At 42.1% G+C, this 18,865-nt stretch overlaps 1 protein-coding gene across 1 annotated transcript; it reads left to right on the top strand.

Moving 5' to 3' along the window:
* The first annotated feature begins 3,737 nt into the window (after nucleotides 1–3,737).
* LOC131623562 (uncharacterized) lies at nucleotides 3,738–4,490 on the top strand. The gene is made up of 2 exons (XM_058894573.1): nucleotides 3,738–3,816; nucleotides 3,943–4,490. The coding sequence occupies exons 1-2, from the start codon at nucleotides 3,738–3,740 to the stop codon at nucleotides 4,488–4,490; spliced, it is 627 nt and encodes a 208-aa protein (XP_058750556.1).
* The last annotated feature ends 14,375 nt before the right edge of the window (nucleotides 4,491–18,865 follow it).

Here is an 18,865-nt window from a genome sequence, read left to right as displayed (position 1 = left end):
TACAATGTTCTTTATTTTACTGAAATACATCGTATCTTACACTATTTCATATTGCACTTAAGTATATCATATCATATGGTGTACTCTGTTTCTCTAATTAATGCTAGTACAATGTAAGACCGCACAATCGAGTAAGTTTTACTTATTTATTCTCTCTTATTAGTTTGTCCTTATGTGTGTGTGATCCTATAGGTTCTTGTAACATTGACAATAATATATGTACCTCCGTAAACACAAGGGCGGTCATGTACGACTGAAATCCTCAAGAAGACTTCACTTAAGCGCTTCGCCCCACCACGTCTCGCGTTTGGGGGGCTATGTACAATAAGGGAAAATAGCCTACGCCGGGACGAGGTGAATAGCTCGCGTCAAGGTAAAACCGATAGGTCCCACTTACATCAAGAATCTCAGCGTGGTTGTCTAACCAAGGCACTCTTACTAAGGCCGCATGCCAACCCGCCAGGACTTGGGTAAACCAGACAACGCCCTTAAAAGGTCATTACAAACATATTTAACAACATTTAATGACTGCACGAGCATTATGGAACATGAGAATAAACAGTAGTCATGGACATAAGTGGGCATATAATTCCCTAATTAATGAGTATTATAAATAGAATCATCATCTCCCAGAGAGAGGTAAGCAATCTCAAAACGAGAAATACATAAACTTCTCTGCAACTTCTTCCGACCGGCCTCGGGGAGGTTATCGTTATTATTCCTCAAGAACAGTTGGCGTCATTTGTGAGAAAAGGTAAAACTTTCCTACTTCCACATCAAAATTACGAATAGATGTAGCTGAAGCCGCCAAAATAAGTATCATAAATAGAACCATCCATTCTTTTTCAGTATTGAAGAAGGAAGAGATATAACTCTCTCTTTCATCATGTGCAGTTACTTCCTCTTTTCATTTTTGGCTTATGATTGGGTAAGGGTGAATGGGCGCCGTTTGCCATTGGTTTTCTACTTCTCAATTTTACACATTCCTTTTATATCACAACACTGGGGTTTTACAGATGAAAAAAAGTCTATTGTACTCTTGAATTTGATTTATTATTATTATCTAAAAATTAAAGTTAAAATCAACTTAAATTGAAAAGTGTTTGTTTGTTTTAATTTTTTTTAAATAAAAAAGGATCTAAAATGGAGCGAAACAAATAAAAGTCGAACGCATAAAAAGCCGAAAAATTAAAATGAACATATGTAACCTACATGTAACATAGTTCAGTAAAATTGTCCGGTAATAATCAAAATTGCAAGTAAAAATACCTAGATAAAAAGGGTATGACTATACAAAAAGCGACCGTGTGCAGACTCGAAAAAATAAAATGAGCATACCGACATGACTTTCACGCAACGTAGTTCCGTAAAATTGTCTGGTAAAGATCAAACATCAAAACATTTTCAACAAAGGGCTATAAGGTAAACGGCTACTCCACGTCGCTACCTGCACGTTACCAACAAAGGGTAACATTCGAACAGAAGGGGTGATATATCAAACAATATAAAGGAACGTATGATAATATTCAAAGCAAGGAAAAGAATCATACATGGTTCACCACTTCTCATCACAAACAACAATGTTATTATCCAAATACAATAACATATTCAATAGCACGACTACATCATCAACACATCACAACATTAACGTCAAAATCACAAACATTCAAAATGCAACTCAATATGCGACTTGACTTTATGCACATGCATGTGGTACCATTGGAGCAAAACTCCCATCTCAAACAATTTACATTGGGTCGTCTCAAACATTTTCCACTAGGGTCGTATCAAACATTTGCCATTAAGACCGTCTCAAATAATGCAATGGATGCGACTCAAATGATGCACATCCACAAACACGACTTAGACAACATAAACAACATAAGCAACACGTCACACATCATCTCAAACAACACCAATTCAATGCCAAGGTTCTATGGCAATAACCATATCATTACTATCATAGTAATTTACCACATCTCAATCACGTCGTCTCAGCATACAAGCATACATCACACACAACTTCACAAAACATCGTTAAATTAGTAACATATAATTCAAGAAAAGGTTTCAAAAAGATATCTGAATGTTTTCAAGTCATATCCATTGGAAAAAAATTAATTATAGCTTCGCGGAGGTTCAAACCGCACTTAAAAAAGAGTTACGGATCAAAAAATACATCAATTCAAAGTTTTCAATTTAGAGACCGCGCTACACGCGTTAAGTCAGAACGTTCGGCACTAAGCGCCCTCGCACCCGCGCGACGTGTGCTACGTTTTTCCAAGAAGGTCAGCGTAGACTCAACAACGCGCTCTGTGCGTTTTCTGCAGAATTTTCTCTGCGATGACAGTAAACCTACTACCCCCATTTTCAACCCAAAATCATTTCCAGCTCAGTTTTCATCACGAAATTCATGCTTATATCATATATATAACACATAGAATCAATGATAAACATCAAATCATAACACATAAGGTAATTTCATGGATTCTCTTAACATCTCAAAGTTAGGGTTTCACCAGCATTCACATTCACACATTAATTCATAAGTTATTCACATACCCACTCAAAATCTTGCATAGAATCATTATCTTAAGGTAGATTTTCACATCATTGATGGATTAACATATCAATTTCATCCCAATTTACAATACACATTCATGGATACTAGACATAGAATCAAAACCCCACCCTAAACATCATCATACAATCCCTTATCATGAAAGAATCTCATCCTTACCTTAGGTTTTAGATTGAATACAACTCTAGCTTCAATCTTGGATTCTCATCTTCTCTTCACTCTTCTCTCCTTTCTTTTCTTTTCCTAAACAAAAATAAGCTTCTAACTCTCTAATTCTCTAAAACCGTTATTTTTGTTAAACCCTTACTATTTTCTCATTATGCTAATGGGCTCTAATTAGTACCCCTCAATTACTAACACCAACTTAGACCCAATAACTAATAGCCTCACTAACTTATATAATTTACTAATAATTCCCAAATAAAATAACATAAAAAAATCAAACAAACACATAGTTATCACATAATCCACATGATTGTCAATTAATTCACACAACACACAATAACATAAATAATTAAAGTAAAAACGGGCGCTACAAGAGTGATGCTAGTGATTCCAACTCCGTAGGATCTAGTGCTCTCCCAATGGGGAGGGATGGAGCTAAAAAAAGGGTAATAAAAAGCAAGGGCGCAACCTTGGAATCGATCAATGAAGAGTGGAATGAATACAAACAATTTAAGGAGAAAGAGTTGGAACGATTGGACAAAATAGCCATGAGGCAACAGGAGGCTAACCAATTGTTGAAAGAAAATACTGAGGCTAAGAAGATGAAGATGTTTATGAAGCTAAGTTCAAAGGACCATCTCGATGACCGGAGCAAAGAGTTGATGGAAAAGTTGGGAACAGATATGTTTGGAAATTAAGTGTTGTCTAGTCATTGTTTGTATTTTGTCACTTTATGTCTTGCATTATTACTATCTTTGTTTGTATCTTATCACTTTATGTCTTGCATTATTACTGTCATTGTTTGTATTTTGTTACTTTATTGTATTGCATTATTTGTTTGGTAATTAAGTGTTGTCAAGTCATTATTTGTATTTTGTCACTTTGTGCCTTATCTATTATTTAACTTCATTGCATTATTAATTTGTATGAGCCAGTGTATCTTAGAGTCCCTACTCAAGATGACCTGCAAAGAATACTGCATGTTAGTGAAATGCGGGGGTTTCCGGGGATGATTGGGAGTATTGATTGCATGCATTGGGAATGGAAAAATTGTCCTGCAACATGGGAAGGTCAATTTACTCGGGGAGATAAGTGAACCACCACTGTTATACTTGAAGCAGTTGCAACTTATGATCTATGGATTTGGCATGCCTTTTTTGGATGTCCGGGCACATTGAACGATATAAACGTTTTAGATCGTTCATCCGTGTTCGATGATGTTGAACAGGGAAATACTCCAAGAGTGAACTTCTTTGTGAATCAACGTCCGTATAATATGGCATACTATCTTGCTGACGGTATCTACCCTTTTTATCCAACTTTCGTCAAATCAATTAGACTTCCTCAAAGTGAACCAGATAAGTTATTTGCAAAATATAAGGAGGGATGTCGGAAGGACATTGAACGTGCATTTGGGGTGTTGCAGGCTCGATTTAAAATTATTTGTGAATCAGCCCGTTTGTGGGACATAGCCGACTTGGCTCTCATCATGAGGTCATGTATCATATTGCATAATATGATTGTTAAGGATGAACGAGATACATATGCTCAACATTGGACATATTATGATCAATCTAAGGCAAGTGGGTCTAGTACACCGGAGCCATTCTCAACCGAGGTGCTACCTGCATTTGCGAATCATGTGCGTGCTAGATTTGTAATGCGTGATTCACATGTACATCACGAATTGCAAGAAGATTTAGTCAAACACATATGGGCAAAGTTCGGAATGTTTCATGATTAAATAGATTGTTTGTGAGTTGAGTCTATTGTACTAATTTAGTTATGTGTGTTTCATTTTAGGTGTGTTGTGTGTTTAGTGTATTGTATTGCATTTTAAGTTTTATGTAATTTTATTTGTTTTAATAATAACTATCCCTATTGATCGTACCTGATCAGAAGAATCGTCAAGGCAGCAGAATCTGGCTTGGAGAGCAAGATGGGGGGTACCTGCAAGGTTCTCCGATGCTTAAGTCAGTAGCTATCAGAGAATGAGGGTTGAGAGTGAATAGAATAGAATACCTGACCCTCTGGTGAGAGAGGGTATTTATAGCCCCCAGCGTTGGGCCAAGGTTTCCTAATTGGGCCAAATCTAATTGGAGGCCCACGTGCTAGGAAACTGCCAGAACGTCCTTGTGCTAGGGCTGAGTCAGCAGGTGACCCACGTTCTGGATGATCATAGCGTAGGGTTCGGAGGTGGTTGACCGAATCGCCCGCTGCGTGACGCGTGGTCTTCGCGCGTGGATAACTCCTTGACGGTTATCCAGTAAATGGGCCCAATGAATTGGGCCTGCTCGGCTAGTGAGAGGAGCTGGGCCTGCTCGGCCCCGGCCAGAACAGGAGCCCCCCAAGTCATTAGTCTTGTGAGAGTGATGACTTTAGCCAAGAGGCTGGCCGAGCAAGAGCACGAATGTTGGTCGTCAACTGGGATCTCGTCGTACGACTAAGTCTGCGGGGGAAGAGGTTGCTGCCGGGGATAAGAGCCAAGGGTGGTCGGATGGTGTCCTCGAGGAGATGGCTGTCCCTTGGTTTCCTCTTGATATTCTTAGTTGCTTCTTGTCAGAGTGTGGCTGACAGGTGGCAGTTGTGGAGACTGTCATCATTGCAGCGCCGTTTTTAGGCATAAATGCAGACTGCGCCGTTTGGGTTTCCAAAGTTGTTTCGTGACGTGGCACCTTTTCGTGGATGGAGCTGCCTTGGGGGTGTAATCAATGATGGCGTCTCCTAGGCTGCCTAGGCTATCATGACACACTTTGGCCTCCTTTCCCTATATAAAGAGTGAGAAGACCATTCATTCGTCACTTAACATTTTGCAAACTTACAAGACTCGCTCACAGCTCTCCTCTTCGTCTCGCACATCTTTCCTCCGCTACTTCAAGTAAGTTCCTCGTCTCCTCCTTGCTTTTATTTAAGTTTTATGTTTTAGCTTCGAGTGCGGCGGGCAGGATTGATGAGTGCGTCGAGCAAGCTTCATGAGTTTGCCGAGTAGTCATAGGAGATCGTTATTTCTTTCATGCGTTTGCCGAGTAAGATTTGAGTGAGCGGGACAGGAATAGTTGAATTAGACGTCCAGGATTTAGATTTAATAAAGAATAATTTGCATGAGACGAGTGAAGGAGACGGCATGCTTCAGTTAGGGTGTGAGTTTGCCGGAGAGCTAGATGCACCTGCCGTCCATCGCTGTACGTGGCGACTTTACTTTGCGGGTGCTTCTAATTTGGTTCGTCGGTATCCGAGGGGGGTGATATTCTTTCCTCGTCTCTTTTCCTCGCCCTTTCACTTGACTTGCGGTGGAAGGGTGGATTTGACCAGTCGAATTCACTGTTTCCTCTGCTTTTCAGGTAAATGGCCGACGAGAACAAAGACGATGTCGTCTTCGACATATCAGACGGGGATGAAGCTGTTGGTTGCTCGCAGGACGAGGGTGTTCCCGTCGTCGAGACTTCCCCGAGGAGACTTGAGGAATGGGTGGCCGTTGCTCCGAGGACGATTGCGTCGCGCTTCTCGAGTCGTCCTAAGGAAGCCTTTAACGTCATCGAGGACCTTGACCAGGACGAGGAGCCTTCTTGGGGCGCCTTTGTGCCTAAATCTCATCAGAGGATCTGCTCGCAATTCCCTGGTCCCCGTTTCGCAATGTATGAGTTCGTCTTTAGGGAGGCTGGTCTCCGTCTTCCCTTCACTCATTTGCAACGGAGTGTCTTCAGTTGGTTGCGCCTGTGCCCGTCTCAGCTTCATCCCAACGCTTTGGCGTTCTTAAGAGCCTTCGAAGTCGTATGTGGGTACTTGGAGGTCGAAGCGACCCTGCCTCTTTTCTTCAGAGTGTTTCATTTGCAGAGGTTGCGCAATCCGGATGGCAAGTGGAGTTGGGTGTCCTTTAAGCAGCCGAAGAAGCTGTTCGCCATTTACCAGGACTCTATCAAGCATTTCAAGAGTCGGTATTTTATAATTAAGCCGCTTACTCCTGAGGCCGAGAATCATTTGTTCGAGGAACGCGAGTATATTGAGGATGGGGTGAGGAGAGTGGGCCCAGCTGCTCGGTTCCCGTTGGAGTGGCAGCCTGACCATTTCGAGCATGGGACCGACTATTACATCTTCCGGGACGAGGATCTCAATGAGCGCGATACGGGGGGGTATCAGCGGCTCGCTTCTTTCGTGGACGGGTTTAGAACGGCAGTATGTACATATCCCAACGGGGATCCCTTAGTCGAGGAAGATGGAGGCCCTATGCTGGAGCCTCGGCACATCAACACGAAAGCCATCCTCGAGTGCGGGAGTTACGGGGATGCGATAATTTTGTTAGGTGGGATAACTATTTCTTGTTCGAATAATATCCTTTCGGTTCTAACTCTTTATTTTGCAGGAAAATGGCTGACCTGCATGACAAGATTGTGAAGATGAGGGCAAAGACCAAGGGGCCCGTCAAGCTGACCGTGAAGCGATCGCGGGTCGAGGAGGTCAAGGCGGCTGCTGCGGGTGCGCCTGATGGTGGCTCCCCTTCGTCGGTTGGGACGACTTCGGGAAGTTCTCCGGTCGGGAAAAAACAAAAGAACGAGGGGACTCCCGAACTTCGCCCTCTTATCAATGACAACCCGTCTGAGGAGGATATTGTGCTGCCGTCATGTACTCTGCACAGGGGGATCTTCTCAAAGAGAAATGTGCTGCTGGAGCGCGAGGAGGTGAGGCATATAGTCAGGCGTGATCGGGCGGCCCGGGATAAGGACTTGTCCGAGGATCTTGAAGGGATGATGAGGGTGGCCGCCCTGGCCTTGGCCCTCAATGCCCAAAGGGTCTGCCCTCAGAAGGACTATGATGCTCTGCAGACCAAATATGATGAGCTAGAGCACGAGTTTGAACAGTACAAGGATAAGTACGAGGTTCAGAGCGGCATCGTCGAAGACCTCTGCAAAGAGCGGAACAAAGTCAGGGCTTTGGAGGCTGAGGGAGAAAGGCTCCGTGAGCGAATTGCTGAGTTAGAGAGGTCTCATCCCCCTGCTGCCGAGGAGGATGAAGACGAGAAAGCCTTGGTGACCCGCTCCCAGCTTCTGGGCAAGGAGAGGGAGCTGGAGGTCGACTGTGTCGCTACTCTGGGGGTTGGATTTAAAGCCGCAGTGGATCAGCTGAAAGTCCTCAATCCGCGCTTGGTGACGAAGGGCATCGGTCCGTACAATAAGGTTGTGGGCGGACGGATTGAGTCGAATCCGGAGTTCGAAGACTGGGAAGATGAGCAGGAGCCCCAGGGTGAGGACAACGGTGCCGAGGAGGAGGATGGTGATGTCTAACCAGTTTCTTGATAGCGGCCTGCGTGCCCATCGTTTTGTGGCCTGCGTGCCAATGTTCTGTGGCCTGCGTGCCAAAGTAGTTAGTTGGGCGATGCCCGGATAATTTTTGTAATATTTGGATATCTCCGGTCAGTTTGGTCGGTTTTTAATATTGTTCTGCGTTTTATGCTCCAATGTTTATTTATGCTTATCTGATTTTATCGTTGAATATTTATGTTTGTGCTCGGCCGAGGTTTATGGCTCGGGCGTGTGGGGAACGGTCCGGGTGCGCAGAGCAGGTGTGCGCTATAAGCGAGCTCGAGGCCGCGGTCGGGGCCAGGTGCTCGCGGCGTGAACGATCCCATCGCGAGCTGGGGTTCTGCCGTGCAGGTACTTCCGCGGAGGGTCTGTGTGTAAGGCCCGTCGCGTAGTCGGCTTTGCCTCCTGATAGGGGTTATCCGACTGAAGCTGTCGTGGAGCATACGCGCTTGTACCATGGCGCGAGTCCTTTCCCGGTCTTTCCTCGTGTTCGTTACGAGCGGCCGGGTAGCGATAGGTTGTTTCTAACTGTAGTAGCGTCTGAGTTTTTCAGCGTTCCAAGGTCGAGCAAGTTTTTCGCCGAGAAGGTTTTCGAGGTAATATGCACCGTTTTCGGTTTTATCGTAGACTCGGTACGGACCTTCCCAGTTCGGGGCTAGTTTGCCCTCGCGCGAATCTTTCATGTTTCTGCGGAGAACCAAGTCTCCGATTTCGAACCCGCGTTTGATAACTTTAAGGATAGAAAAACACTTAGAAAGGGGGGGTTTGAATAAGTGTAGCTTTAAAAACTTGACAGATAAAAATAAATCGCACAGTTATTTTTATCCTGGTTCGTTGTTAACTAAACTACTCCAGTCCACCCCCGCAGAGATGATTTACCTCAACTGAGGATTTAATCCACTAATCGCACGGATTACAATGGTTCTCCACTTAGTCAGCAACTAAGTCTTCCAGAGTCTTCTGATCACACACTGATCACTCCAGGAACAACTGCTTAGATACCCTCTAAGACTTTCTAGAGTATTCTGATCCACACGATCACTCTAGTTACAACCTGCTTAGATAACCTCTAAGACTTCCTAGAGTATTCTGATCCACACGATCACTCTAGTTCCTTACAACTTAATGTAATCAATTCTAAGAGTATTACAATTGCTTCTTAAAAGCTATAATCACAAACTATGATATTTCTCTTAACGTTTAAGCTTAATCTCACTAATATATTACAACAGCAATGTAGTGAGCTTTGATGAAGATGAAGATTCTGAGCTTTGAGTAGAACAGAGTTTCAGCAAGTTAATAGGAGATGTTTTGTTCAGAATCGTTAACCTTGCTTCTCATCAGAACTTCATATTTATAGGCGTTGGAGAAGATGACCGTTGAGTGCATTTAATGCTTTGCGTGTTCCGTACAGCATCGCATTTAATGTTATACGCTTTTGTCAACTACCTCGAGCCTTGTTCACGCTGTGTCTACTGACGTTGCCTATAATAGCTTTTAACGTTCCTTTTGTCAGTCAGCGTAGCTTGCCACTTGTACTTCCTTCTGATCTTATGTTTGTGAATACAACGTTTGAATATCATCAGAGTCAAACAGCTTGGTGCAAAGCATCTTCTGATCTTCTGACCTTGAAGTGCTTCTGAGCGTGATACCATCAGAACTTCAGTGCTTCTGATCTCATGTTCTTCTGATGCTTCCATAGACCCATGTTCTGATTCTGCTTCGACCATCTTCTGATGTCTTGCCAGACCATGTTCTGATGTTGCATGCTGAACCCTTTGAGACAAAGCTTCTGAGCGCTGAATTATGCGTACTCTTTATATATTTCCTGAAAAGGAAATTGCATTGGATTAGAGTACCATATTATCTTAAGCAAAATTCATATTATTGTTATCATCAAAACTAAGATAATTGATCAGAACAAATCTTGTTCTAACAATCTCCCCCTTTTTGATGATGACAAAAACATATATAAATGATATGAATTTGCGATCAGAAAGAACAGACGGCAAAAGACAAATTACACAGCTATAGCATAAGCATATGAATATGTCTCCCCCTGAGATTAACAATCTCCCCTTGAGATAAATAATCTCCCCCTGAAATAAATACTCGAAGAACTTTAATAAAAGACTTCCCTGATTATTTCGGTAGAGACGATCACATAAGCTTCTGTCTTCAGAGAATTCATAGCTTCTGACTTCTGCTTCCATTGGACAGCTTCAGAACTAGAATTTCTTTAGATCCCTAGAACACTCACAGCTTCTGATTCCTGCTTCCATCTAGGACAGCTTCAGAACTTGAGTTTCTTTGATCTTCAGAACATTCACAGCTTCTGATTTCTGCTTCCATCTAGGACAGCTTCAGAACTTGAATTTCTAGATCTTTAGAACATTCACAGCTTCTGATTTCTGCTTCCCTCGGATAGCTTCAGAGCTTTGAATTTCTACCAACATCACTTCATGCTAGATTTGTATCAGAACATTGTTGAATGTACCAGAGCATCATCAGAGCATCTCTACATCCTGAAATGTTACAGAACAAAAACTAAACGACAAAAGTCAACATGAACGAGTCAGAACATAAAATGTATATTAGAACACATGATATGTATCAGAGCCATATAGGCTAAAATAATGTATCAGAGCAAATAGAATTTTGTCAGAGCAAATAGACAAATATGGATCAAATTCTATTATCTGTGCTTCTGATTCATTCTTCTTTCTTGCTTCTGATTTCTGAAGCTTGACAGCACTCAGCTTGCTTCATTTTCCATGAGTTTATTCTTTTTACAGAATAACACTTCTTATGGTTTTGCTTCTTGTGTTTGCTTTGAAGATTCTCTTCACTTCTTTATACCTGCAAAACACTTAAACCATATAGAACTTGCAGTTCTTGTTAGTAAAAGCAACTGATGAAATCAAATCATTTATCACATATTTCTCCCCCTTTTTGTCATATCATCAAAAAGCAAAAAAAAGATTCAGAGACAAACAAAACGAAACACACGGAGGAAGAAGATGATTTCATTGAAGTTCAAACAGCAGGTACAGAAGTACAAAGACAGATGCAACGAAAAGAAAGAAACAACACAGACTCAATCTAAGATGGCCCTAGCCTTGACAAGATTTTGGCCAGCATCTCTTGAACCTCATTGTTGTGTCCATCTTGTCTCACCATGAAAGCTCTATACTCAGCATTGAGTGAGCTTTGCTCATCCTGTCTCCTCTGAATTTCTTCCAGAGTCCTTGCAAGACGAGAAGATTCATCAGAAGAAGCTTCACCGCTTTCAACCACAGGAATAGCAACTTGATCTATAGCTTCCATGGATAGATCATTTGCAGGGATTTCCTCAACAGGATCTGATTCAGCAACATGATCTTCAGCATCTGCTTCTTGCATAGAAGCATCTCCATATTCTGCAGCAGGAATTTCCAAGTCTCCATTCTCAAGTGCCTGAAGAATGGCAGCTAGATTCCTGGGAGCAGAAGGACCTTCAACTTCTGGTGGGTCAACAACTTCTGGAATGACCAAGCTTGGGTCTTTCTCAGAAGGGTTTTCCCTCAGATAGTCAAAGAGAGTCTTGAAGTCTCCGAGCAGAACAGGATAATCAGGAATAAAGATAACGATATCCCTGCATGGATTTGCTTCCATTTTAGCATCCAGTCTTGCTACTTCCAATTCATCCACAAAGGGCTTCTCCTCAGCAGCAACACAATTTCTGAGAGGATGGTAGTATATACCATTATCATCCTCCAGAAGGTAACCAGGGTAACCAGGGGCAGCAGCCACTAGTCTTTTCTGTACTCCCATTGCTTCTACTTGAAAATCCTTGCGAAATCTTCTCCAGAGATTTCTTGTAGAAACATCATCCAGACCATTTAGAAAGGCATCCTTCAGAAGGTCTAGACTGCTAATCACCTCATGTCTGAAAAGTTCCAGGTAAGTATAGGGTTCAGGTTCAGGCGGATTGAAGGTGAATTTGTAGTCAGGGTAGAGAAGACAGTAAGGTTTGGATTTTCTGGTAGGTAAGGGATGGGATATAGAAGGTGGAGGTGCGGTGGATGAGGAAGAAAGGATATCTGAGAGAATGATTGATGAGGATGGAATATCAGAAATGATAGATTGAGACGAGGATGGAATATTTGTAAAGGGAATTGGTGAGAAAGATTTATCAGAAGGAGTTGGGGGAAGAATACTTAAAGGTGTGGGGTTTAGAATGGGAGAGGAAAAGGATGATGGAGAAGGATTTGGTAAGGTGAAGTTTATTTTTGGTTCAGATGGAGGTGATTGGAAAGATGGTTTAGGGACAGAAGGAGGTGGAGTAAAAACCTGTCTGGAGATTTGTACAGAAGAAGAAGATCTGGTTCTGCGAAAGGAATCTCTGATCCTTTTATCTCTTCGTTCTTCAGAGTCCACCTTGTCAGGATCATAGGTGACCCTCAACTTCTTGGCTTTCTCAGCCTCATCTTTTTGGGCTTTTCTTTTTAGCCTAGCCTTTAGTTCCTTCTGATCCTTCTTCAGAAGATCAGCCTTGGACGGAAGTACTCTGCCACGGATCCAAGCAGGATCAATATCTGATTGCTTCCTAACACAATCTTCCAGGTAAGACTTGACAACCTGATGCAGTTCTTCTTGAAACAAGGAGGCAAAACCTTCAACAGCAACTCTTCTTGAGAGAATGTCAGGAAAGCTTGGGCACACAGAAGGTACATTTTGAATGAGTTCTAATCTGAGCAAATCCACACCATTAAAAATGGGACCTTGAACTACTCCAAGCAAATGGGATGCATTGAGTTTTCTGATGGAGTCCAGCACTTTGCTTTCAGTAAGAATGTCTGAAATCATTCTTCCAAACGGAATAGTCGTTCTTGAAAGATGAGGGTACTTCGCCCTTTCCTCTTCTCTTGACTCAAGGATTGAAGTCTTTAGATTCTCAAACAGAATGTGAGAAATGTTGATCTCAGTCTTTTTGCCAATGCAGAAAAGAGTGTGCTTGTGATCTGGACTGATGTAAGAAGAGGAGAGCATCCTTTTTCTGTGGTGAAGAGAACCCAGAATAATCTCAGCCCATACTCTATAAAATGGCCTCAAGGTGCCCGTGTTATTCGAGTCAATCCCAGAAGACTTAGAGATTTGTTTTTCAACTATCGACCAATCAACAGATGCGTGTCGAAAACCAGACCAACCTTCTTCATCATTCAGATTGTATAGTTTCCTGATCAGTTTTTCAGAGATAACCACTTCATGCCCTAGCACGAATGAAATGATGGCCGTTGGGGTAACCGTTGCATGTACCCAGAAATCCTTCACAAGATCAGGATAAATTGGACCAACCAATCTATTAAGGTACTTGGACCATCCTTGCTCAAGGATTCTTGCATCACACTTAAAGCCATTCGCTTTAAGATTGTTTAAGTCCACAGCAGTTTCACATAAAACCTCCAAGTCCTTCGTGGGTATCAAGCAAGTCTTCAAAGGAGCATATTCATAATTTCGTAGAAGGGTTTGTGAAGAAGTAAGTCTTTCTTTTGAGGAAGATGAACAAGAGGAAGAGTTCATGATGATTATGTCGTAAGATTAGAACAAAGACTAGGGTTTGAAAAAGAAAAACAGATGCAGCGAAAAAAATATACAACAAAATAGAGAAGCGGAGAAAAGAATGAAGTTGAAGCGGGCTATTTAAAAGATTTGAAAATAATTTAAATCATTTTGCATTAAATGAGAAATGACATTAGGAGAGATAACATGGTAAATGAAATGATTAAATACAGTTACCTAGGTCGGCGTCTTTTCAACTGCACGCTTCGTACTGACCGTAGAGACACGTGTTCATCATCAGATAATGGATGACAGGTGTGAAATATTCAATAGGCTTTACGCCTTCTGATTCCAATCACTGCTTCTGAATTGATCAGGTTTCTCTTCTGGAAACACTCCTTCTAAAGTGTGCTGATATAAATCTGAATGATCTTCTGATCCATCACTTCTGATATACACAGCTTCCGGAGATTCACTTCTTTGTTCTGCAGCTTCTGATAAGACAAAACTGTATCTGCAGAAATTCTTAAGCTGCTTTGTTTCATCAGAAACAAGTTTATCATCAAACCAGATATTTATTGATTCGTCCACAATCAATGTTTCAATATTGTGTATTCTGTAGCATTTAGAGCATTCAGAATAATCAAGAACGAAACATCAATGCTTTAGAAACAAACAAAACAGATGGTTCCAAGACTAATAAACTTTCTTTTCTGATCTCCTACGAACATAGTTTCTTCAACAGATTTAAGTACCAGAACTTGGAAGACAGTCCTTCTTCCCTTCAAGTGTTGAGACCAACTTGAGTCCAGGTGACATGTCATGTTGACTTTTATCTTCTTTGTCGCCAAGAGAATCTGCAAAAGAAATAGTCTTTTTCTTTGGTACCCACATCTTCTTGGGTCCTTTCTTGTTAGATTTTCTCAAGTTCTGATTGAACTTGGGTTTAACATTGTAAGCAATAGGAGGAACAACATGATAATTTTTAATGTGAGTTTCATGATATTTCCTAGGTTGTGTCACATGCTTTTTGGTGTGTGTTATGTGAAAACTTTGAGCATGTGAAGTGTGCCTAATATCATGGGAGTGGCCATACTTGAACTGATCATACAATGGCTTGTATGTGAATTTCATTTCATCAACAGGTTCAAGTTTGTATGGGGTTTCACCCTCAAAACCAATGCCGACTCTTTTGTTTCCAGACACAGCATATATCATAGAAGCTAGCTGACTTCTGCCAATACTTTTAGATAAGAACTTCCTGAAACTTAAATCATATTCTTTCAGAATATGGTTTAGACTAGGAGTGGATTTTTCTGAATCAGAAGGAGATCCAACATTATTGGATAATTTTAAAAGTTTTTCTTTTAATTCAGAATTTTCCAACTCAAGCTTCTTTGTTTCAAATTCAAATAGCTTTTTCAGCTTTTTGTATTTGAGGCTAATCTGAGACTTGAATTCCAGAAGTTCTGTTAGACCGGAAACTAACTCATCTCTAGTAAGTTCAGAAAATACCTCTTCAGAATCTGATTCTGATGTAGATTCTGATCCGTCATCTTCTGTCGCCATCAGCGCACAGTTAGCCTGCTCATCTTCAGAGTCTGAATCATTTTCTGACTCATCCCAGGTTGCCATAAGACCTTTCTTCTTATGAAACTTCTTCTTGGGATTTTCCTTCTGAAGATTTGGACATTAATTCTTGAAGTGTCCAGGCTCATTGCATTCATAGCACATGACCTTCTTCTTGTCAAATCTTCTGTCATCAGAAGATTCTCCACGTTCAAATTTCTTTGAACTTCTGACGCCTCTGAACTTCCTTTTCTTGTTCTTCCAGAGTTGATTTAGCCTTCTGGAGATCAAGGACAGTTCATCTTCTTCTTCAGATTCTGATTCTTCAGGATCTTCTTCTCTAGCCTGAAAAGCGTTAGTGCATTTCTTGATATTGGATTTTAATGCAATAGACTTACCTTTCTTTTGAGGCTCATTTGCGTCCAGCTCTATTTCATGACTTCTCAAGGCACTGATGAGCTCTTCCAGAGAAACTTCATTCAGATTCTTTGCAATCTTGAATGCGGTCACCATAGGACCCCATCTTCTGGGTAAGCTTCTGATGATCTTCTTTACGTGATCAGCCTTGGTGTATCCCTTGTCAAGAACTCTCAATCAAGCAGTAAGAGTTTGAAATCTTGAAAACATCTTTTCAATGTCTTCATCATCCTCCATCTTGAAGGCTTCATACTTCTGGATTAAAGCGAGAGCTTTAGTCTCCTTGACTTGAGCATTTCCTTCATGAGTCATTTTCAAGGACTCATATATGTCATAGGCCGTTTCCCTGTTAGATATCTTCTCATACTCAGCATGAGAGATAGCATTCAGCAAAACAGTTCTGCATTTATGATGATTCCTGAAAAGCTTCTTCTGATCATCATTCATTTCTTGCCTTGTCAGCTTTACGCCACTGGCATTTACCGGATGTTTGTAACCATCCATCAGAAGATCCCATAGATCACCATCTAGACCAAGAAAGTAACTTTCCAGTTTATCTTTCCAGTATTCAAAGTTTTCACCATCAAATACCGGCGGTCTAGTATAACCATTGTTACCGTTGTGTTGCTCAGCAGAGCCAGATGTAGATGCAGGTGTAGACTTTCCAGTTTCATCAGCCATCTTTTACTGAAGCGTTTTTCTCTTCCTGAATCTTTTCTAAACACGGTTAAGTGCTTGCACCTTAGAACCGGCGCTCTGATACCAATTGAAGGATAGAAAAACACTTAGAAAGGGGGGGTTTGAATAAGTGTAGCTTTAAAAACTTGACAGATAAAAATAAATCGCACAGTTATTTTTATCCTGGTTCGTTGTTAACTAAACTATTCCAGTCCACCCCCGCAGAGATGATTTACCTCAACTGAGGATTTAATCCACTAATCGCACGGATTACAATGGTTCTCCACTTAGTCAGCAACTAAGTCTTCCAGAGTCTTCTGATCACACACTGATCACTCCAGGAACAACTGCTTAGATACCCTCTAAGACTTTCTAGAGTATTCTGATCCACACGATCACTCTAGTTACAACCTGCTTAGATAACCTCTAAGACTTCCTAGAGTATTCTGATCCACACGATCACTCTAGTTCCTTACAACTTAATGTAATCAATTCTAAGAGTATTACAATTGCTTCTTAAAAGCTATAATCACAAACTGTGATATTTCTCTTAACGTTTAAGCTTAATCTCACTAATATATTACAACAGCAATGTAGTGAGCTTTGATGAAGATGAAGATTCTGAGCTTTGAGTAGAACAGAGTTTCAGCAAGTTAATAGGAGATGTTTTGTTCAGAATCGTTAACCTTGCTTCTCATCAGAACTTCATATTTATAGGCGTTGGAGAAGATGACCGTTGAGTGCATTTAATGCTTTGCGTGTTTCGTACAGCATCGCATTTAATGTTATACGCTTTTGTCAACTACCTCGAGCCTTGTTCACGCTGTGTCTACTGACGTTGCCTATAATAGCTTTTAACGTTCCTTTTGTCAGTCAGCGTAGCTTGCCACTTGTACTTCCTTCTGATCTTATGTTTGTGAATACAACGTTTGAATATCATCAGAGTCAAACAGCTTGGTGCAAAGCATCTTCTGATCTTCTGACCTTGAAGTACTTCTGAGCGTGATACCATCAGAACTTCAGTGCTTCTGATCTCATGTTCTTCTGATGCTTCCATAGACCCATGTTCTGATTCTGCTTCGACCATCTTCTGATGTCTTGCCAGACCATGTTCTGATGTTGCATGCTGAACCCTTTGAGACAAAGCTTCTGAGCGCTGAATTATGCGTACTCTTTATATATTTCCTGAAAAGGAAATTGCATTGGATTAGAGTACCATATTATCTTAAGCAAAATTCATATTATTGTTATCATCAAAACTAAGATAATTGATCAGAACAAATCTTGTTCTAACATAGTGCTATGGCGTAAGGCTATCTGTCGTTTCAGTTTCGCTTCTCGGAGGGAGGATCCTGTTCGGATTTCCTCGACCATGTCGAGCTCTTCTCTCATAGCTTCGTCATTGAGTTCCTCCTCGAGAGGTGACTCAGTTCGACGAGATGGTTCTCGGATCTCCACGGGGATCACGGTTTCGATGCCATAGGTTAACCTGAACGGCGTTTCGCCTGTGGTCGAGTGTGGGGTCGTCCTGTACGCCCAGAGGACGCTGTGTAACTCTTCGACCCAAGCCTTTTTCGCCTCGCCCAACCTTCTCTTTAGTCCATGGAGAATGACCCGGTTGGCGGCTTCAGCTTGTCCGTTCGTTTGAGGGTGTTCGACTGAAGTGAAGTGCTGTTTCGTCCCGAGTTTGGTTACGAACTCTTGGAATTTTTTGTCCGTGAACTGGGTGCCGTTATCGGTTATGATCGCCTGTGGCACCCCAAACCGAGCGAGTATGTTCCGCTTATAAAAGCGGAGTACGTTTTGGGACGTGATTTTGGCGAGCGCTTCGGCTTCTATCCATTTCGTGAAGTAATCCACAGCGACCACTAGGTATTTATTTTGGTAAGACCCGACCGGGAAAGGTCCGAGGAGGTCCATTCCCCATGTGGAGAAAGGCCAACGCGAGGAGAGAGATTTGAGCTCATTCGGGGGCGCCAGGTGCATGTCGGCGTGTCGCTGACATTTATCGCATTTCTGGACGTATTCTTTGGCATCTTGCTGCATGGTCGGCCAATAGTAGCCGGCTCTGAGGGCTTTCCTCGCCAGTGATCGTCCGCCGAGGTGTTGACCATTGATTCCTTCGTGAAGCTCTTGGAGTACCTCAAGTGCTTGCGAAGCATCGACGCATTTGAGGAGAGGGATGGAGAAGCCTCGTCGGTACAGTTTGTTTTCGATGATAGTATACGAACAGGCTCGTCTTTTAATCGCTGAAGCTTCCTTTGCCTCAGCGGGAAGTTCGTCTTTCGTGAGGAAGTTATATACTGGGGTCATCCAGCAATGGTCGTCCCCGATAGCGAATATTTGTAGAGCCCGCGCGTTTTCGCCTATGCTTGGCCTGGGTAGGATTTCTTGGATGACCGACTTGTTTCCTCCTTTCTTTCTCGTGCTCGCAAGTTTGGATAATATGTCGGCGCGCGAGTTGTGTTCTCGGGGGATATGCTCGACTTCTGCTTTGATGAATTTTTTCATTTTATCCTTGACGAGCATGAGGTACTCGGCGAGTACGTCGTTTTTGGCTTGGTAATCGCCGCTGATGTGGGATGCGACGAGTTGGGAGTCTGTGTAGATCTTGACC

The sequence above is a fragment of the Vicia villosa genome, unplaced genomic scaffold, assembly GCF_029867415.1.
Source record: "Vicia villosa cultivar HV-30 ecotype Madison, WI unplaced genomic scaffold, Vvil1.0 ctg.000073F_1_1, whole genome shotgun sequence".
In the NCBI taxonomy this organism is placed as follows: Eukaryota; Viridiplantae; Streptophyta; class Magnoliopsida; order Fabales; family Fabaceae; genus Vicia; species Vicia villosa.
The sequence above is the reverse complement of the archived record's forward strand: the minus strand, read 5'-3'. Positions and strand labels throughout refer to the sequence as shown.